This window comes from Eriocheir sinensis, unplaced genomic scaffold, assembly GCF_024679095.1.
Source record: "Eriocheir sinensis breed Jianghai 21 unplaced genomic scaffold, ASM2467909v1 Scaffold640, whole genome shotgun sequence".
Lineage (NCBI taxonomy): Eukaryota > Metazoa > Arthropoda > Malacostraca > Decapoda > Varunidae > Eriocheir > Eriocheir sinensis.
Window position 1 is genome coordinate 1 of NW_026111988.1, and position 22,500 is coordinate 22,500.

Consider the following 22,500-nt stretch of genomic DNA (forward strand, 5'->3'; position numbering starts at 1 on the left):
ACATAACACATAAGGTTGAATGAGGAGATAAGATAAAAAGATTGTGATGTTACACTTATTTGGGTTATATATATAGGTATGGTGAGGTTAGGCTGAGACGGAGGTGAGGTTAGGTTAGGTTAAGTTAGGTTAAGTTGCTTTACACATAACACATAAGGTTGAATGAGGAGATAAGATAGATGATAGTGAGGTTGTCTTATTTGGGTTATATATAGGTATGGTGAGGTTAGGATAGACAAGGTGAGGTTAGGTTAGGTTAGGGCTTTACACATAACACATAAGGTTGAATGAGGAGATAAGATAGATGATAGTGATGTTGTCTTATTTGGGTTATATATAGGTATGAGCAGGTTAGGATAGACGAGGTGGTGAGGTTAGTTAAGATGCTTTACATAACACATAAAGGTTGAATGAGGAGATAAGATAGATGATAGTGAGGTTGTCTTATTTGGGTTATATATAGGTATGGTGAGGTTAGGTTAGGTTAGGGCTTACACATAACACATAAGGTTGAATGAGGAGATAAGATAGATGATAGTGATGTTGTCTTATTTGGGTTATATATAGGTATGGTGAGGTTAGGTTAGGTTAGGGCTTTACACATAACACATAAGGTTGAATGAGGAGATAAGATAGAAGATAGTGATGTTGTCTTATTCAGGTTATATATAGGTATGGTGAGGTTAGGCTAGACAAGGTGAGGTGAGGTTAGGTTAGGTTAAGTTGCTTTACACATAACACATAAGGTTGAATGAGGAGATAAGATAGATGGTAGTGAGGTTGTCTTATTCAGGTTATATATAGGTATGGTGAGGTTAGGCTAGACAAGGTGAGGTGAGGTTAGGTTAGGTTAAGTTTTGTTGGTATTAAATATGGACACTGGTAAAAATAAGCAAGGTAAGGAAGGAAAAGTAAGTTATTTAAAGATACACTGTTAAGAAAAGTTATATATAGGTATGGTAAGGTTAGGATAGGCAATGCTAGATGAGGTTAGGTTAGGTTTGGTTTTGTTGGTATTAAAAATGGAAACTGCTAAAATAAAAAATGTAAGGAAGGAAAAAAATGTTATTTAAAGATACACTGTTAAGAAAAGTTATACAAAGCTACATTTAAAGATACCAGCTGTTGAAAAATAAGGTGTAACAAAGAATGAAAAAAGTAAGGTATGATAAATAAAAACAACTGAAAACATAAAATAAAAAAAGTATAAAAACAAAATAAAACAAAATATGAGGAATAATAAATAAAAATAAACATGCAAAAAATGAAAACATGAAATAAAAAAAGGTATAAAAACAAAAAATAAAACAAAAAATAATAAATAATAAATGAAAATAAACATATGCAAAACAAACTCCTGTATTACACCCAACACCCCCTACCCACCTTGAGGCCCCACACGCGCACCTCCCCGCCGAGGCAGCCCGAGGCCACTATCTCGTTGGAGGCGGGGTGGAAGGCCACACACCACGGGGTTCGCGGGTGTCCCTCCAGCGTACAGATGCACTGACCTGTGTTGACCTCGCTGACGTAGATGTTGTGGTCGCCGTGGGTGGAGGCGACCTTTGACCTGCAGAGAGAACAAGACAAGTTGATTGACCCCTTGACTATGGCTTTCCTACAAGACATCACCAAGCATTTATTTTTTATTTTTCTATTATCAGAATTTCTGTGATTTCTTATAATTCAGGTGCGTTTTTTTACCCTACTTCTTTCCCCATGTCTTATTTTTGCATTTTTTTTTTTAGAATTTCCGTGATTTCTTATAATTCACTTGCGTTTTTTTACTGTACTTCTTTTCCCATGTCTTTTTATGCATGTTTTGATATCATTTCAAGGTGCCCATACCATCTCCATTCCTGTAAATAAAATAAAAAAATAAAACCTTGCCTCACTCACCCATCGGGCTGAATACCATAAGGAACGTGGACTTGGGTGAGCCGGGCAGTTGGCAGGAGAGGAGGTGTTGCGGTAAACCAGCATCTCCTCGCTGATGTGATGCAGCTGCGTGGTGGTGGCCTGGGGTGGCGCGCCGGAACCTCGCGTCGAGCCAGCAGCTGGCGTGGGGGCCAGCATAGGGTCATGGCACTGCCCCTCCTCCCCCACCTCCATCTTGCCCTCCAGAAACATGTCATCCATCTGAGGGGGATGAGTGAGGGTTAGAGTGTGCATGTATGAGTGTGTATTTACCTAGTTGTAGTTTAACAGGGCCTGGGCTTTACGCTCGTGTGGTTCTGTCTCCGTATCTACATTAATCCAACTTTCCTTAAAGCTTTGCACACTCCTCGCTGATACTACATCCTCACTTAGTCTGTTCCAAACCTCTATATTTCTGTGTGGGAAGTTATATTTCTTTATGTCTCTCAAGCATCTCCCTGTGGTTTACAGGCCTGAGCTAAGATGGGATAGTCCTGTCTCCTTGTCGATATATGTCCAAGCTCTCCCTCATTTGATGCACACTCCTGCCTCCACAGTCTCCTCCTTTAGACCATTCCACTCATCCACACTTCTATATGGGAAACTGTACTTTTTCCTTCAGACATGTTCCCTACATCAGCTTCAACCCTGACTGTGGATTTTCTACCAGAAGACATCACCAAGCTTTTCAACAGGAATGGAACAAAAAGTGGCTGCTACAATTCAATGAAGAAAAATATCAATTCCTGCACCTTGGGAGGGGATATCCAGCACATCAATATCACATGAGAAACACTCCACTATCCACCACAGAGGCAGAGAAAGACCTGGGAGTGTATGTTACCAGGCTACCAGTGAAGGGATATCCAGCACATCAATATCACATGAGAAACACTCCACTATCCACCACAGAGGCAGAGAAAGACCTGGGAGTGTATGTTACCAGGCTACCAGTGAAGGAAAAATCCGTGCCAATCGCAGCGGACGGGTTAACCTTACCTCACCTAACCTAATCTTATGTTCCTATGTACTTATATTCTTATTTTTCAACTTTGGGTGTATGTCTGTAATTTATCATGTATCTTCTACTTTATTTCTTGTATCCTTAACCCGGTAGCAGCAGGATCATGTTTCTTAATGGTAAGCAAGAAAATGAGAAAAATCACCTCACACAAACCATTTCATAATACCTATATATCAAAGCATTTTTGATCAGATTATGTATCATCTATTTTGGGAGTTTTAAACCGTAACAAATTTGGCCTGTTGCTGCTACACGGTAAAACAAATTTGACCAGTCACTGCTACACGGTAAAGCCACAAATTTGACCTGTCGCTGCTACACGGTAAAGCCACAAATTTGGCCCGTCGCTGCTACGGTAAAGCCACAAATTTGGCCCGTCGCTGCTACACGGTAAAGCCACAAATTTGACCTGTCGCTGCTACATGGTAAAGCCACAGATTTGACCTGTCGCTGCTACACGGTAAAGCCACAAATTTGACCCGTTGCTGCTACACGGTAAAACCACAAATTTGACCTGTCGCTGCTACACGGTAAAGCCACAAATTTGACCTGTCGCTGCTAGACGTTAAAGCCACAAATTTGACCCGTCGCTGCTACACGGTAAAGCCAAATTTGACCCGTCGCTGCTACACGGTAAAGCCACAAATTAGGCCCGTCGTTGCTACACGGCAAAGCCACAAATTTGGCCCGTCGCTGCTACACGGTAAAGACACAAATTTGACCCGTCGTTGCTACACGGTAAAGCCACAAATTTAGCCCGTCGCTGCTACACGGTAAAGACACAAATTTGGCCCGTCGCTGCTACACGGTAGCCACAATTTGACCTGTCGCTGCTACACGGTAAAGCTTACAAATTTGACCCGTCGCTGCTACACGGTAAAGCCACAAATTTGGCCTGTCGCTGCTACATTGGTAAAGACACAAATTTGGCCTGTCGCTGCTACACGGTAAAAGCCACAAATTTGACCTGTCGCTGCTACACAGTAAAGCCACAAATTTGACCTGTGGCTGCTACACGGTAAAGCCACAAATTTGACCTGTCGCTGCTACACGGTAAAGCCACAAATTTGACCTGTCGCTGCTACACGGTAAAGCCACAAATTTGACCTGTCGCTGCTACCGGGTTAATACTGATAAACAAAAGGTGCATGCAGTGACCTCCTGTCTACACAAACCCTCAAATAATGTGTTAGTAATATTAAGGGTAAGATAAAGTTAAGGGCACACGATATAGAAGCTCATAGCCCTCGGTGCTCAACTCCGCCACATGAGTACTAAAATGATAAATGCATGAAAGCCTATGTTTAGAGCACAACAATTTGCCAGCGCCTGTATGCACAAACCACCAAAACAATGTATGTGTTAGTACTATCAGGGTAAGATAAAGTTAAGGGCACACACGATATAGAAGCTCACAGCCTCGGTGCTCAACTCCGTCACATGAGCACTAAAAATGATAAATGCATAGGCCTATGTTTGGAGCACGACAATTTGCCAGCGCCAGTACGCACAACCACAAAAATAATGTGTTAGTACAATCAGACAGAGTTAAGGGCACACACGATATAGTAGTGCATAGCCTCAGTGCTCAATTCCGTCACACGAACACTAAAAATGATAAATGCATAGGCCTATGTTTGGAGCATGACAATTTGCCAGCGCCTGTATGCACAATCACCAAGAATAATGTGTTAGTATTATCAAGGGTAAGACAGAGTTAAGGACACGCATGATATACGCGTGGCCTCTGTGCGCAGCTCCGTCACATGAGCACTTTGAGACGTAATAGACCTCTCCCTCACAGCCAACCATTAATATCTCCCTCCCCACAGCACTCCACAGCCACAGACAAGCCTTAGGGGGTCAGCACGGTCAGCATACCACACAGACAAACAGACAAACAGCAATACAGACATGAAGCTCACCTTGCCACGTATAAACCAAACAGTTCATATTTATCCATTTTGACACCTCTTCCACAGCTCCCACGTACTCACCATGGCGGCCACTCCTTCCCTGGGGTATATTCTCCCTCCCTGGGGCGGATCCTCCCTCGGGGCGCGTCTCCCCGGGGGCAGAAACTAAAAAAAATATATATATACTTGTCAAGTGACCCAAAACTGGAGTGATTCTAGTATATCATTGCATGAAAACTTTTGTAACTCACTATTGAATAAGATCCTGGCAGACAGTCTCCTTGATAGTGTAGTCTCGTTGGCGTCCTCCCCACGACTCAGAGGACTGCTTCCACAATGTCTGCCGCTGACCCATCATCGCCTGTAACAAGGGACACATTAAGCTTAACACAACACACACAGAGAGAGAGCCATCACCTTAAAGTAACAGGTAAAGCTCCAGAAGTACACCCACCATTGACAACAGAGCAGCGCAAAGCCTGCCATATTTATACCAAGGCAAGCTGACCTAACCCACCAGTAAATGGAACAAGTTCAATGGTAAAAAAGTGCTCAAAATGGCAGAAAAGGCAAATAAAACAGACCAATCTAACCTAGCCCAATCTGATTTCTGGAATAACACCCAAACAGTTAGTCCCTGTTCCTTCAGGTGTCCCACAAGGCACCGTTCTGGGCCCCCTTCTTTTCCTCCTGTACATTGACGATCTTCCACTCTCATCGCCTAACTCTTCCACTGGACTATTTGCCGACGATAGTTTAGAGCAGTAAAGACTACTGACGACTGCAGACTACTACAAAACGACTTGGACGCCCTCCAGCGGTGGGTGCACCTGGCAGGATGCACTTCAGACCAGACCAATGCAAACTATTAAGATTCACCAGAGCGCACAACATCACACTCACACTCTCCACAATTCAGACTTAGAATCAGTTCCACACACACAAGTACCTTGGTATCCATCCTCAACTAACTTGAAATTAACACCCACATAGACCATATCAGTGCCACAGAACACTGGGGTTCCTGAGGAGGAATTTACATAACTGCACACCTGACATTAAACACATAGCTCATGACACACTTGTGAGACCAACACTGAATACTGCTCCACGGTGTGGGATCCTGCACAACTGTACCGGCGCATCAATAACCCAGATCCAGAAGGTCTCCTGCCTTCTCCTCACTCCCTGGCGGCGCCACTCACACCCTTACACCCCAACTGACACTCTTCATCATACACTGTCCCCAACGACACGAATGTGGGGCATTAATCGCCTTCCTCACCTGCTGTCCTTCATCCCTGCCTCCCCAACACCACGGTGATCTCAGGGCTGGGGCGGCCTGCACGCTGCTTGTCGGGGCAGCCTGCTCCCAGGCCTCCGTCTGCACCTCCTTGGCCTCTTCTTCTTGGGTGTTTATGGGGCTCTAGTAGAGGCTGTGGCTCCACCCGTCAGTGGTAGTTGTGTTGTCCTTCCTTCCTGCTGCTGCTCGTGGCGGGCTGGAGGAAGGGCGGCGAAACTAACAGTATTTACATCCACATTAACAACCATTACTTATTTATCACCTTCAAAGGCAACAGAGTAACTTAACTAACTCTCAAAACTATTTATTAGCTATCAAAAAACTCTATGGCCTGGTGTGGAGCGACGAGTGTAGCCGTAGTCTTCCATATATATGTCAACTATTCTTCCTTCTCTGTTAAGGACAGAAATAGAACTTCAATACACTCAAAATAGTTGCGTCAGAAGCAACACCAATAATTGGTATGAGCAGTAGTGCACCTAGCCAGGTTATTTTAATAAAAGAGTAGTTGTATTTATAAAAGGCTCAAGACCTAATGATGACATGGAAACTATGCGTATCACAGCTATGCCTTAGGATTGGATTTTTCACAGTTTTCTATTATGTTATAAACGTGCGTTTGTGTGTTAGTTTGTTTGTTCTCACTGTTTGGGGGGGGTGGTAATGGGCGAGGAAATGCCGGCCAGTATATGTGTTATCGCATCATCTCATTACATATCTATATACATTCTATACATTTAGCTATATTTAGTGTGCTATTAAGTCAATAGCATTTAGAGTATGTAAGTGACATATATTAACTCAAATGATATAGATATAGATATTTTTAGTGTAGTATTACTAAGACAGAAGGATATAATCTTATATTATTTTGTATATGAAAGTAGCCTGAGGTATTTATATTCTTGGTACTTGATATTTGTATTTTTGCATTCCTGTAATATTGGCGGTGAGGGAATATTATATCATTGCTCTGTGTGTGTGCAGATTGATCTGTTCTTGGAGTGTTCTTGGAGGCAGTCAAGTATCACGGCTAAATCTTGGACTGACTTTTCACACTCACATCTTTTATCCGAGGAGTGGAAATATCCAGCCTCCTGAGATCCTTTTGTTCTTCCCACAATATCAAGCATTCAGTTTCATCCCATTCAGCTTCAGTTGCTTACAATTCACCCATTTCCCAACATCATCCATATATCAGCTTATCTTCAGTGTTATCACGCGGCAGGAACACGGTGCACAGTGCTGGCCGGAATTACTTCCGACACTACTATGCGTCCTAGGGGCCATGACGCACAGCTTTCGAATATAACATTTTAACGAAGCGTCGGACAAGGACGGTGTTTTGGGAGACGATGTTTGAGACCCCGACCTAATTGCCAAAAATAGGCTTGCCAAATGTTGACGATTACGACAACTGTAGGAGTAACTTTAAGCTAAACTTCACTAAAATATCACAGTTCTTTCTTTTCCGCAATCTATAAGTTTGTGTTTCTCTCTCTCTCTCTCTCTCTCTCTCTCTCTCTCTCTCTCTCTCTCTCTCTCTCTCTCTCTCTCTTATATTTTATTATTTATTCCACTCTTTTAAGTCTTTATTTCATCTCTGGTGATATCCACTCCACAACCATTTCTCTCCCTAAAAACATGTAGCCAACCCCTCTCAGTAATTGACCTGTAGGTTGCATTTTGTCCATTTACTGCTTAATATACCTCTAACAATGACATGCATGACTGTGTAACAGGGTTGCTTGACGTCGAGTCAAATATAGACTATTATTTGCGCATGGCTAAGTTTTTCTCCTTCCTGCCCCAATACTGTTTTCTCGTAGTAATTAAGAATATGGAAAAGGAAAAGGAAAAATCAATTCTAAAAGTCCAGTTTCAATTCCTTTTATTGCATAAATGATATTTTTTTCCATCCGTGAAGGTCACACACACTTAACAGCACGAAGCAGCAAACAGGTCCAGCGCGGACACTGTTTCCTTTGTGTGTAGAGAAACACTGGTTTAATGAAGCCTTGGATGACGGACAATTAATGTTCTCGTTCAAAATTAAGTGTTAGAAGAAAAGGGAAATTCACAGCAAAAGAACACTAAGTAATTTGAGTAAAAGAGGGTAAACTTTAATTTTCTGCCCTTTCCCAGTGTCTAATGTAGTTATACACGATTTTTGTTAATGCACGGTCTAATTTGAAACCTGACCTCCGTGTATAAGGAGGGATTACTGTACTGTACAAAACATCATGCTCAATAGTACAAGAAACTGACCAACACATTATACTGAACTTGAGGTTACAGGAAATAAAAAACAACAACAATACATTAAGAAAACAACCACAATCTCCTCTATAATGTTGTGGTGGTGGTGGTGGTGGTGGTGCAGGCCAGTACCCTCAACACCACAAAGTCCACCACAGTCACCTCCTTAATGTTGTGGTGGTGGTGGTGGTGGTGGTGCAGGCCAGTATACCCTTACAGCACCACGCCACAGTCCACCACAGTCACCTCCTTAATGTGGTGGTGGTGGTGAGGTGTGGTGGTGGTGCAGGCCAGTATACCCTTACAGCACCACGCCACAGTCCACCACAGTCACCTCCGTAATGTCGCTGTGTTGGGCTGCCTCGGCCACCACGTGCAGTCCCTCCACCACCTCACCGAAGACACAACACCAACGCCACAAATCACCCTGATCGTCCCTGGTGGTGATGGCAAACACACCCTGCCTCCCCAGCCCCCACACATCCCCTGCCCGCCATGGCCTCCTCTCCCCACCCTCCTCAAGGCCAGGCAGCAGCACACATTTCCCCTTACCATCATTACTCTCGTAGTCCCCGCCATACACCCACTCTGCCGGCAACCCCTTCAACACCACCTCGTACAGCCTGGTGCCGCGGTAGGAGGGGCCGCGCTGCCCCGTGCACAGCATCAGGAACTGGCGGCCCCGCGGGGTGTCGGGGCTCAGACGGATGTGGACCCGGCGCGCACGGCCCAGCCAGGACAGGTCCAGGAACACCGTGCAGGGGGGAGGGCACGACCTGGCTGACCTGTACACAGACACAACAGGTGTTTTAACACACACACACACACACACACACACGCGACGATGCTGCAGCCGACGCAGCCGTAAAATAGCTCGCAGAGGGTTTAGGGTCAGGAGCATATTTAAACTACTCAAACGGAAATTTACGACCTACTAACGGGGAGTCTGCGCCCCCCTCGACCCCCCCTTCTAACCTGGGGGGCCTAGCCATCCCCTGGACCCCCCCCCCCACATGTATACGTGACTTATTTCAGCAAGGAGGTATTTCTCGCAACACCGGCTGCACCGTCGCCAGAGGAGGCTTCCGTAAACATTCTCCACTATTTTCAGGAGTAAAAAAAAAGTCCTTGAATTGGATTTTCAAAGCGTTTCCATGACTGTTGAAGGTTTTAGAAAAGATTATATATGAAGAGATACTGATGGTTCATAAGGTAGATACTGCACGGACCTAAAACGAATCTTTACCATATATATATATATATATATATATATATATATATATATATATATATATATATATATATATATATATATATATATATATATATATATATATATATATATATATATATATATATATATATATATATATATATATATATATATATATATATATATATATATATATATATATATATATATATATATATATATATATATATATATATATATATATATATATATATATATATATATATATATATATATATATATATATATATATATATATATATATATATACACACACACACACACACACACAGACATAACACAGGAGAGGGATGGATTGCGTGTATCTGGACCTGACGAAGGCTTTTGACAAAGTTCCACTTACAAGACTACTATGGAAGCTGGAAAATAAAGGAGGATTGAAAGGGAAAATGCAAAACTGTCTGGAAAGTTACTTAAGGGGCAGAGAGATGAGAACAGTGGTAAAGGACATGAAATCGGAATGGAGAATTGTAGATAGTGGAGTGCCTCAAGGATCGGTATTGGCACCAATACTTTTCCTAGTACATATTAATGATATGCCGGAGAAAGTAAGCAGTTACATGAGCCTGTTTGCAGACGATGCGAACTTGATGAGACATATAAGAAACAGTAAAGACTGTGAAATTCTGCAAGAGGACCTAAATAAGATTTAGGACTGGAGTTTGAAATGGGAGATGGAGTTCAATGTGAAGAAATGTCATGTAATGGAAAGAGTGAAGGGAGACCAAAATGGACATATAGAATGGGAGATGGAGAAATATTGAAAGTTCAAGAAGAGAGAGATTTGGGAGTGACAATACAAGATAATCAACAGTCTGAGAGTCATGTTAATAGGATATTCGGTGAGACGTATAGAATGGTAAGAAATATAGGATTAGCATTCCACTACATGGATAAGGATAGGATGAAAAAGATAATAACCACTATGATTACACCAAAACTGGAATATGCGGAAACTGTGTGCTCTCCCATAAGAAAAACACGTCCAAAAAACTAGAAAGAATACAAAGGCTGGCAACGAAAATGGTTCCAGAGCTGGAGGATGAACAAGATGTTGGGAGGAGTGTCATATGAAGAAAGCTTAAAGGAAATGGACCTGCCAACACTGGAACAAAGAAGAGAAAGGGGAGACCTAATACAAATTATGGGACAAAATGGAAGAAGTAGACAATGAGGAGTTACTACTACGAGAAGGAAGAAACACCAGCAACACACGAGGACACAGTAAAAAATTGAGGAAAGGAAGATGCTTGAGAGACATAAAGAAATATAGCTTCCCGCAAAGAAACATAGAGCTTTGGAACAGACTAACTGAGGATGTAGTATCAGCGAAGAGTGCAAAACTTTGAGAAAAACTGGACAGATACAGATATGGAGACGGGACCACACGAGCGTAAGCCCAGGCCCTGGAAAACTACAACTAGGTAAATACACACACACACACACACACACACACACACACACACACACACACACACACACACACACACACACAAATGTAAATAAAGGAAGTAAAAAGAGACAGAAGGAAAACCAACAAAACTGAGGAAAAGCAACAGGGTTGGAAAGGAAAATTTCTGTTAGCATAAACTGCCAACCTCCAGGAGCTTCTAGAACACCCGAGGGAAAGGCAGGAAAAGGCTGTGGCTGAGGTCACTAAAGCTCTGAACACAAGGCAGGCCCTGGTGAGGGACGCAGCAGACAAGAAGCAGCGTGGGACAGCTACTGGCCAGATGCCGGCAAGAACGGAGAGGCAAAGAGGAGGGCTGGGACTGGCCGAGGCCGAGGCACCGCAGCCTTGGAGGGCGGCCCCCAAGCTGCGGGGAGAAGAGGTGCTTGGGTTGTAGCGGGGGATGTGGCGCCACTCAAAGCTAGGATGCAGACACAGATCATTGAAACTCAGCGGCCGCCTTCCCCCTCAGGCAGGGTCAAGTCTCCAGCCAGTGATCCCTACACTATGGACCGTTAACTTGCACCAGCCTTGTCATTATCACGCGAATTTTGTAAAATCAACTGCTTTGGTGCGAATCGCATTAACTCCCTTTTTTCTGGGGCTACAGAATTGTTTTGGGTATCAATCGACGGCAAAATGAAAGGGCTATAGTTATTAGTAAGCGACCGGGCTCCAAAACCGACTCAAAAGGGTATAAAAACGAGTAAATTAGCAAAAAACGGCTCTGAAAAAAACTTTTTTGAGTTCCCAACCTTGAAACCCACTCATTTTTTGAGAATTTCAAAAAACTTGTTTACCAAATATTTTAGCCCTACCAATGTGCTTTCCAATATGATGCATAACATTTTCCTATTTCAGTAGTTTCGTCGCTAGAGCTCGAAACGTGACCAGAAGTCGCGACGAACATTCGCCGAATCTGTCTCATTTCACGCGCCGAGACGAAAAACCTTCCTGACGCCACAAAAATTAATGTATCTGCATAAAAATTCATATATGAACACTTCAATATGTTGACTATCTTGTACTGAAATCATTTTAAGATATCTATATAAAAAGTTACTATTTTTATATAATCATTTCAATATATAAATCAACCTATATTAAGCACCTTATTGTACATGTTATTTAATTTATTTTATTTAGTATTCAACCCTATTTCTTCCCATTTATGAATAATACATTTAATTTGCTTTCTTTTGATACCATATATATATATATATATATATATATATATATATATACGTATATATATATATATATATATATATATATATATATATATTTGGTCTCGGCGCGTGAAATGAGTCAGATTCGGCGAATGTTCGTCGTGAATTCTGTTCAAGCTCGAGCGAAAACTACTGAAACTGGGAAGGCGTGCTTGGTGCCAAATCTCTATTAATACAGATTAATAATCAGAAAAAAACATAAGAAAACAGGAAATAAATAAAAAGTTATATGCAAAAATCTAAGACGTGTCCAAATCACGGCACAAGGGCCGAAAAACGGTCTATTTTGTGACGGTTCGACGACAAACTTGGAGGCGAGGTATCACAAAATCCTTCGAGCTGGTCACACTACATTGCCAAGAGGGGCGACATGCCAAAGTGCAGCCTTCTAGAGGCAATAGCAAGGCCACACTAGACAAAAACGGCAAAGTGTCTGGAGTTCGTCAAAATCGCTCACAAAAGGGTTTGCGTTTCGGGCTCTAGCGACGAAACTACTGGGAGTAGGAAAATGTTATTCATCATATTGGAAAGCACATTGGCAGGGCTAAAGTATTTGTTAAATAAGTTTTTTGAAATTCTCAAAAAATGAGTGGGTTTCAAGGTTGGGAACTTAAAAATAGTTTTTTTTCAGAGCCATTTTCTGCGAATTTATTCAATTTGTTACCCTTTTGAGTCAGTTTTTGAGCCCGGTCGCTTATCAAAACTATAGCCCTTTCATTTTGCCGTCGATTGATACCAAAATATTTCTGTAGCCTCAGAAATAAGGCGATTCGCACCAAAGCGGTTGATTTTCCAAAATTCGCGGCTTAATGACAAGGACGCCGCAAAATCAAAAGAGTCCGCCGTCCATTACTTGAGATGTCACTGCTCCAGCTCACCTGCAGGGTTGACGCGCCCAGTGGCGGGGGATGGTCCGCCAGGGCATGGAGGCACGGCCGGCCGGCTTCGAGGCTTATTCTTGCGTGTCGGCGCTGACCTTCCACCTGGTGCACAGCAAACACCCGGCCAGCCTGCAGCAGGCTCCTGGTGCGCTGTGTCAGACTGCGGAAGTCCTCGGCCTGCAAAGGTCCCCGGTGGAGGGAAGGGAATTAAGAGCAAGAAGACCACGTCAGGCTGCTGCCTTGGCCGGCAGGAAACAAGAGTGTGTAAAGAAAGCTGCTGACTCCTTAAGAGAGCTTTGCTTATGAAGCTGAACTCAAAACTCACTGAGGCACCAACAGAAACACCAATTATGCCATGACAAGGTGACCACTGGTAACTCACTGAGGCACCAACAGAAACACCAATTATGCCATGACAAGGTGACCACTGGTAACTCACTGAGGCACTAACAGAAACACCAATTATGCCATGACAAGGTGACCACTGGTAACTCACTGAGGCACTAACAGAAACACCAATTATGCCATGACAAGGTGACCACTGGTAACTCACTGAGGCACTAACAGAAACACCAATTATGCCATGACAAGGTGACCACTGGTAACTCACTGAGGCACTAACAGAAACACCAATTATGCCATGACAAGGTGACCACTGGTAACTCACTGAGACACTAACAGAAACACCAATTATGCCATGACAAGGTGACCACTGGTAACTCACTGAGGCACTAACAGAAACACCAATTATGCCATGACAAGGTGACCACTGGTAACTCACTGAGACACCAACAGAAACACCAATTATGCCATGACAAGGTGACCACTGGTAACTCACTGAGGCACCAACAGAAACACCAATTATGCCATGACAAGGTGACCACTGGTAACTCACTGAGGCACTAACAGAAACACCAATTATGCCATGACAAGGTGACCACTGGTAACTCACTGAGGCACTAACAGAAACACCAATTATGCCATGACAATGGGACCACTGGTAACTCACTGAGGCACTAACAGAAACACCAATTATGCCATGACAAGGTGACCACTGGTGCTGTGTTGAGGTAAGGCAAACACAGCAATCACACAGTGACAAGGTAAGGTGACTGCAGTGCTGTGTTGAGGTAAGGTAAGCACTGCAGTGACGTGTGCCAGGGACTCGCTGTAACAAGAGTGACACTCTCGGGGAGGTTCTGACCTTCAAGCTTGGCTTTAAGATGAACTGCACTTTTTCCATGATGGTGAGGTCTGGGTCTGACTGGGGCCTGGGTTCTTCTGGGTCTGACTGGGGCCTGGGTTCTTCTGGGACTGACTGGGGCCTGGGTTCTTCTGGGACTGACTGGGGCCTGGGTTCTTCTATAGAAACAGTTTCCAGAGCCGCCTGGACAGCCTTGGCGGCCTCCAGGCTGCACTAGATGCCTCTCTCACCTGGAACAACAACACTGGGTTAGGGAAGAAGCTCACACCCTCGCCCTGTGTGCCGCTTTCTATGCCCCTGTCTGTACCCCTGTGTATGCCCCTATGTGTTCCCCTGTATATGCCCCCTGTACGCCTGTATATGTCCCTGTGTATGCCACCAGTGTCTACCCCTGTATATGCTTGTAATGTGCATATGATCATGTACATATGAATGCATGTGTCGCAACACAAGCTCAGGGTCGCCACAGGATGTTAGTGGACACGTAGGCGCTTATGGTCGTGAGCACAGAAGCTGGATTGACGCTAAATCAAGGATCAGCACCGGAACGTTGTAAGTTCCGGCCAGTCATCACCGGAAGACACACCTTCCGGCGAACCAGCAACGCAACTAAAACGAGCGAGCAGCGCCAAGAGGAGGAGAAGAAGACGGTGAGGGCGCGGGCACAAGGTCCGCTCCGGTGTGCTCTTCGTGCGGCTCACACAAACTTTGTAACTATTGTGTAAAGTTGTCAATACCATTTTTATACTAAAACTCTTAAAAACCACACACCTTTTCATGTCCCAGAGAGAGAGTGAGCTAAGTGAACTTAACGGCTTCCGCTCGGCCCATACAAATCTATCATCACTTTAATTACAAGGCTATTGTGTTATCTCACCTACTACAAGCAGCTGTGAAGCAGGCTACGGCAACACCGGCCCTTCAACGAGTGAGGCAACAGTTCGCGCCTTAAACAAACACTAAACAAACAACCAGTAACACACACCACCTTAAAACTACACCAAAAAAAGTGTAACATGCTACCAGCGTGTACTCTTGTGCATGTCCCCTGTGTGTGCCCTTGTGCATAACCCCCTGTGTGCACCCTTGTGCTTAACCCACTGTGTGCACCATTGTGTATACCCCTTGTGTGCACCACTGTGTATGCCCTCTGTGTGTTGCCTGGTGTGTTTACTCGCGTGGCTGAGGGCCCAGGGCACAGGTGCAGCACACTCACCTTCCTGGCGGTGGTGAGGATGCCGGCGTCAGGGAAACACTGCTGGCACTCCTCCAACACCTGCTCCGCCTCACTGGTGAAGTGAATCACCTCAGCAACCATCTTGAGTGCCTCTTGCTCTGTTGCACGAGTGCGCAACTTCTCCCGCACAGCCTGCAGCTCCTGCTCCTTCTTCTTTGCCTCCTTCCTCTTCGGTGCCACACGGAACTTTTCCTGCTGCAGGAGCTCCCTGGAACTCCTGCTCTGGTCCACCAGTCCCTGGAGGCTGTCCTCCAGCTGCTGCTGCCGCTCGCCCCAGCCTGTCAGGGTGGCCTCATACTGGTCCAGCTGGGACTGAGCCTCCTGGCAGGCGGTGATGGCGGCCACAACTGTGGCCTCCTTTTCCTGCAGAAGGGAACGCATTTCCTTGGAGAGACCAGCTGCTCTCTTCTTGCCAGCTGATCCTGCTGCCCCTTTCCCCTTCTCGGCACTGGGTGGCGGCGAGGCTGCTGCTGCTGCTGCCGCCTTGTCATCTCTCATCCTTCTAATGAAGGCCTCAACTATATAGCAAACAGGGAACTGCCCGCCCTCGGGCACGGCATGGCTGACGCGGCACTCCGGACAGGTAACACGGCCCTGCTCCTTCAGCTTATCTGTGCACAGTGTGCAGACTGTGTGGCCACAGGGCAGAGTGCGTGGCCGCTGTACTGAGTCATCAAAGCCTGTCAGGCACACTGGACACTCCTCGGGGTTGTCTCCCTGAAACAGAGAGGAAGAGTGAGGGAGGCACTACAGCTGTATCACACTGGTGGTGTGTGTGTGTGTGTGTGTTTGTGTGTGTGTGTGTGTGTGTGTGTGTGTGTGTGTGTGTGTGTGTGTGTCAAGCAGGCAGTGGATAATACTGTAATTAAAGAGGCAATATAATCTTCACAAAGTGTGGATAAATCAGTCTTGAACCTTAGTTAGCACAGCACTGTGCATGAATTATCTCTACTGATCGTGTCCAGTGACTCCAATTTCCAGAGCCAGTCCTGTCCTGATCGCATCAGCTCAGACTCACCGCGGGATCAGTGTGCCTCTCACCAGCCACATGAGCCTCAATAGGCGCCACCTCAAAAATCCTGCCCCTGTGCCACCAGAGGAACATTCAACAACTGTCTCCTAAAACTGAACTTGAAATATAAATAAAATAAGTAAAAATAAAATAAAAAGGACAATTTTGTTTAATTCTCTAATTTAATGAAAATTCCTGAGTATTCCTGAAAATTCCCGTGTAAAGTTTCCAGCTCAAAATTCGTGTGACTTTTACAATGGTACTTCCTTATAGCACAACAGAGTGGAAAGTACTGGCGTTAAGCTGACGGGAATCATCAGTTTATCGTCTGAAATATTTCATGTACTTTCTTTGACAGAAAAATAAACTTGTGTCTATAAGGAAGGTGCCAATGATCAGTGGTGGGCTTCGTTAATCATAATCTTAACATCGTTATATTGTTAATGTAAATGTTAACGTTGATACCGTTAATCCAGCAAGAATGTATTGAATGTTAACATTAACGTCTATGAAAAAAGTACATCATTACAGTAGTCCTTGGTTTATCCGGCATGAACGGGTGTGGCAGATAAACCGTTGTTTTGAGACTTGCTCCTACGTAGAGATACCTCAGGACTGGAAGTTAGCTAATGTTACACCCATTTTTAAGAAAGGTAGGAAAGAGGATGTTAGTAATTATAGGCCAGTCAGTTTGACTAGTATACAGTGTGTGTGTGTGTGTGTGTAAGATTCTGGAGAAAATTATTGAGGGTAGTATTTGGGAGCATTTAGATCAGTATAGACTAATTAGGGACTCTCAGCATGGGTTTAGATGAGGTAGGTCGTGTCTCACAAACTTACTACAGTTCTTAGAACACATTACAAAGCAGTTAGATGAGGGAAACAGTATAGCCGTAGGTAATTTATCTAGATTTTAGTCAAGCTTTTGATAAGGTACCACACAGGAGGCTAGTGCATAAACTGAGGTTGCATGGGATAGGTGTACAGTACTAGTGGAGTGGATGGCTCAGGGGTAGAAAACAGAGAGTAGTATTAAATGGGGCCAAGTCTGACTGGAGGGAAGTGGTTAGTGGGGTACCTCAGCTAGGGCCACTTTTGTTCCTAGTATATATTAATGATTTAGATATAGGATTAGTAGTAAACACCAAAGTTTGCAGATGATACCAAGATAGCTAGTACAGTACAGGGCTCAGGACAATTATAGGATGCAAAGGGACTTGGATAGGATGGGCAGATAGGTGGCAGATGGAGTCTAACTCCCGGAAGTGTCAGGTTATGCATATAGGTAAAGATATAATAGGAATTTTAGCTATGAGATGGAAGGAGTTTGGTTAGAGGCAGTTGAGAATGAAAAGGATTTAGGTGTAGTGACAGATAAGACTATGAAATTCTCAAAGCAGTGTTTACAAGCTAGAAATAGGGCAAACAGGATCCTGGGGTTTATAAATAGAAATGTTATAGTTATGAAAGCAAGGAGGTAAGAGGTAGTTTATATAATGCATATGTTAGAGCTCATTTAGAGTATTGTATACAAGCTTGGTCACCACAGGATGTAACTTTGTTAGAAGCAGTTCAGAGAAGAGCAACTAGGATGATGGCAGCAATGAGGCGCCTGGAGTATAGGGAGAGGGTAAAAGAGCTACATATGTTTTCATTTGAGAGGAGATGTCTAAGGGGGATATGATAGAGCTATATAAAATGTTTTCAGATTGCGATTACTTAGATGTGGATACTTTCTTTACACTAGAGGAGGGAAACGACTAGGGGTCATGATAGGAGAATTAGGAAACAAGGGTGCAGTTTTTTTTTTTTTTTTTACAGCTAAGGAGACAGCTCAAGGGCGCAAAGAAAATAATAAAAAAAGGCCCGCTACTCACTGCTCCCGAACAGAGGTTAAAGGAGTGTCCTAAATCAGAGGTCAATTTCGGGAGGAGAGGTGTCCTGATACCCTCCTTTTGAAAGAGTTCAAGTCGTAGACAGAAGGAAATACAGATGAAGGAAGATTGTTCCAGAGTTTACCAGCGTGAGAGATGAAAGAGTGAAGATGCTGGTTAACTCTTGCATAAGGGGTTTGGACAGTGTAGGGATGAGCATGAGTAGAAAGTCGTGTGCAGCGGGGCCGCGGGAGGAGGGGAGGCATGCAGTTAGCAAGTTCAGAAGAGCAGTCAGCGTGGAAATATCGATAGAAGATAGAAAGAGAGGCAACATCACGGCGGAGTTTAAGAGGTAGAAGGCTATCAGTAGGAGGAGGAGAGCTGATGAGACGAAGAGCCTTAGCCTCCACTCTGTCCAGAAGAGCTGTGTGAGTGGAGCCCCCCCACACGTGAGATGCATACTCCATACGAGGGCGGACAAGGCCCCTGTATATGGACAGCAACTGTGCGGGGGAGAAGAACTGTCGGAGACGATACAGAACGCCCAACCTCGAGGAAGCTGATTTAGCAAGAGAGGAGATATGAAGTTTCCAGTTGAGATTTTGAGTTAAGGATAGACCAAGGACGTTTAGTGTTGAAGAAGGTGACAGCTGAGTGTTGTCGAAGAATAGGGGATAGTTGTTTGGAAGATTGTGTCGAGTGGATAGGTGGAGAAACTGTGTTTTTGAGGCGTTGAAGGACACCAGGTTCTTCTTGCCCCAATCGGAAATAATAGTAAGGTCTGAGGCTAAGCGTTCTGCAGCCTCCAGCCTTGAGTCGTATAGTTCCTGTTGGGTGGGTCTTCTATCAAAAGAAGTTGAGTAATGCAGAGTCATCGGCGTAAGAATGGATAGGGCAGTTCGTTTTGGAAAGAAGATCATAAGTGAACAACAGAAAGAGAGTGAAGATAGGACAGACCCCTGCGGGACACCACTGTTGATAGGTTTAGGGAAAGGACAGTGACCGTCTACCACAGCAGAGATATATCGGTCAGAAAGGGAACTGGAGACAAAGGCACAGAGAGAAGGATAGAAACTGTAGGAGGGTAGTTTGGAAAGCACAGATTTGGCCAGACCCTATCAAAGGCTTTTGATATGTCCAGCGCAAATAACATTTCACCGAAACTATACATATATATATATATATATATATATATATATATATATATATATATATATATATATATATATATATATATATATATATATATATTATATATATATATATATATATATATATATATATATATATATATATATATATATATATATATATATATATATATATATATATATATATATATATATATATATATATATATATATATATATATATATATATATATATATATATATATATATATATATATATATATATATATATATATACATATAGATATATATATATATATATATATATATATATATATATATATATATATATATATATATATATATATATATATATATATGTTCTTTATAGCAAAGCAATTCATCTGGTACAGTCACAAGGCGCCGTCACTCACTCTTATATGACCCCAACACCCTTCCCTTAGCTACGTCACTGGATTCAGCCATCAGCCTGTATCACGGCACCCCCTCAGGCTGTCCCCCTTAATACTTCACTGAATTCAGCCATCAGCCTGTATCACTGCACCCCTCAGGCTGTCCCCCTTACTACGTCACTGAATTTAGCCATCAGCTTGTATCACGGCACCCCCTCAGGCTGTCCCCCCCCTTACTACGTCACTGAATTTAGCCATCAGACTTGAGCCTGTATCACGGCACCCTTAGCTGGGCACGATAACAGAAAACCTTATTCCCGATAACCGATAACTGATAAAGGAAAACTTTATGGGTGATAACCGATATTCGTTAACTGGAGACACAAATGTAGGCGATAACCGATATCCGATATAAATCCACAATTCCGATACTAGCTAGCGATAAGTCCGATAGGCGAAAACGATACTATATTGATATTTCAAATAAAAAAAAATATAGGTGAATTTAAATTTTCATTATCTGTATGTTAGAAAACTTACAAAACCTGACAACCACACGTTGACGCGTACCTATGGACGGTAATACTAGAAATGCCTGAACCGTGTGTTGTGTTATTTGGCATCCACCGTCAAAGCTGCGCTTTGTTTACAACTGGTCTCTCGTGAACTGCATGCTCAGACCAGCAAGCGTAGACCTATACAGTCTCACAAAGCTTTTTAACCGTAATTAAGAGTTGATGGAAGGCTGAATCAGACATACAGTACCGCCATCCTCGCTGTTTCTAGAACGACACTATATGTCTGATTCAGCCTTCCAGCAACTCTTAATGTGTTAAAAAGCTTTACGAGACTGTACAGGGCTACGCTTACTGGTCTGAGCATGTAGTTCACGCGAGACCCGTGTTTGTAAACAAAAGTGCCAGCTTTTGACGATGGGACACCAAATAACACAACACCGGGTGCCTTCAATACCATGGGATGCTCACAAACGAATATGGAATATCAAATTTGAGGCAGTGAATAATAATTTTTTGGGCAAAGTTAAATGATTTTTTTCTTTGATATACTGATTTTTGAGTCTAACATAACAAAATAATCTAGTGTTTTAATGTTGATGATCTAAGAAATCTCTTCACCGAAGATATTTCTTGCGAAGTTTTTTCACACAACACCGGGCGCCCGGGCACGTGTAGGGAGGAGTCAACGTTTTTTTTCTGAGAGGGGGAAAAAGTAGCGATTATCGCTAGTTTGGTTATAAAAGTAACGAAGATACCGATATATATTTAAATAAGTAGCGAATGGCCGATAACCCGATTTTGTTATCAACGATAAAGTATCGCGATAAGTTATCGCGATAACGCCCAGCTATGATGGCACCCCCTCAGGCTGTCCCCCCCTACCACGTCACCGCCTCTCGTTCTTTTTTCGCCCTGGCAGAGGGCGGGCTTGTTCGTTATCTTTGTTATGTTGCCCTTGAGCTGCCTCCCTTGATGTAAGAAAAAAGGCAAGGTAGGAGATTTTGGTACGGGAATGTTCTGAGGAATAATACATTTGTTTATTCCTTCAAGGTTATGACTCACCGGCCCCTTCCCTGCTGACGCCATGCCGCTGCTGCTGCTGCTGCTGCTGCTGCTGCTGGTGGTGGTGGTGGTGGTGGTGGCCTGACAACCTCCTGCTGGCCGCGGTGGTGGTGGTGGTGGTGGCCTGACAACCTCCTGCTGGCCGCGGTGGTGGTGGTGGTGGTGGTGGCCTGACAACCTCCTGCTGGCCGCGGTGGTGGTGGTGGTGGTGGTGGCCTGACAACCTCCTGCTGGCCGCGGTGGTGGTGGTGGTGGTGGCCTGACAACCTCCTGCTGGCCGCGGTGGTGGTGGTGGTGGCCTGACAACCTCCTGCTGGCCGCGGTGGTGGTGACGCAGCGCCCCTCGCCGCGGTGGTGTCTGTCAGGTCTTCAGGAGGGCGCGCCTCGGCTATGCTGGAGTCGGTCACTGGTGGCTATGAGGCGGTGTCGTGCTAAATATCACGCCGCGAGTGTCTGGGCCACTGCTATTGTGCCACGCACGACACCGTCGGGCGGTGCTGATAAGAAGACCCTGCACTCTGATCCCGCAGATTAGGTCAGATAACGGCACCAAAGAGAGATACTGGAGGAACATGTCCCTCACACAGCTTATGCATTTCTTCTCAGCCATGGCGCACTCCTGGGATTTATGATTGCCAGCGCATTTGAAACAATCTGGGGCGTCTCCATTGGTCTGGGCAGTACAGTTGGCCTCAAGATGGCCGTATCCTGACAACGATAGCATATCATTGCATGGTGTCTGTCTCTCACTGTGTATATTCCCCATTCTAATTTTAGCTTGTCTTGTGACTCAGCTCT

General features: G+C 44.0%; 1 protein-coding gene across 11 annotated transcripts; it reads right to left on the bottom strand.

Moving 5' to 3' along the window:
• Nucleotides 1–9,179: 9,179 nt before the first annotated feature.
• On the bottom strand, nucleotides 9,180–22,405 carry LOC126993593 (E3 ubiquitin-protein ligase TRIM21-like). 11 transcript variants are annotated; one of them, XM_050852738.1, is made up of 7 exons: nucleotides 22,010–22,405; nucleotides 21,835–21,880; nucleotides 21,703–21,791; nucleotides 15,673–16,410; nucleotides 14,457–14,686; nucleotides 13,250–13,429; nucleotides 11,086–11,509 (listed from the first exon to the last, which is right to left on the bottom strand). In XM_050852738.1, the coding sequence occupies exons 3-5, from the start codon at nucleotides 21,724–21,726 to the stop codon at nucleotides 14,615–14,617; spliced, it is 834 nt and encodes a 277-aa protein (XP_050708695.1). In that variant the 5' UTR covers nucleotides 21,727–21,791; nucleotides 21,835–21,880; nucleotides 22,010–22,405; the 3' UTR covers nucleotides 11,086–11,509; nucleotides 13,250–13,429; nucleotides 14,457–14,614. The 11 variants fall into 11 exon arrangements, with proteins under 11 accessions (XP_050708687.1, XP_050708695.1, XP_050708689.1 ...); XM_050852732.1 differs by having other exon boundaries at nucleotides 21,835–21,926; XM_050852740.1 differs by having other exon boundaries at nucleotides 21,835–21,926; nucleotides 21,970–22,112.
• Between the last annotated feature and the right edge of the window lie 95 nt (nucleotides 22,406–22,500).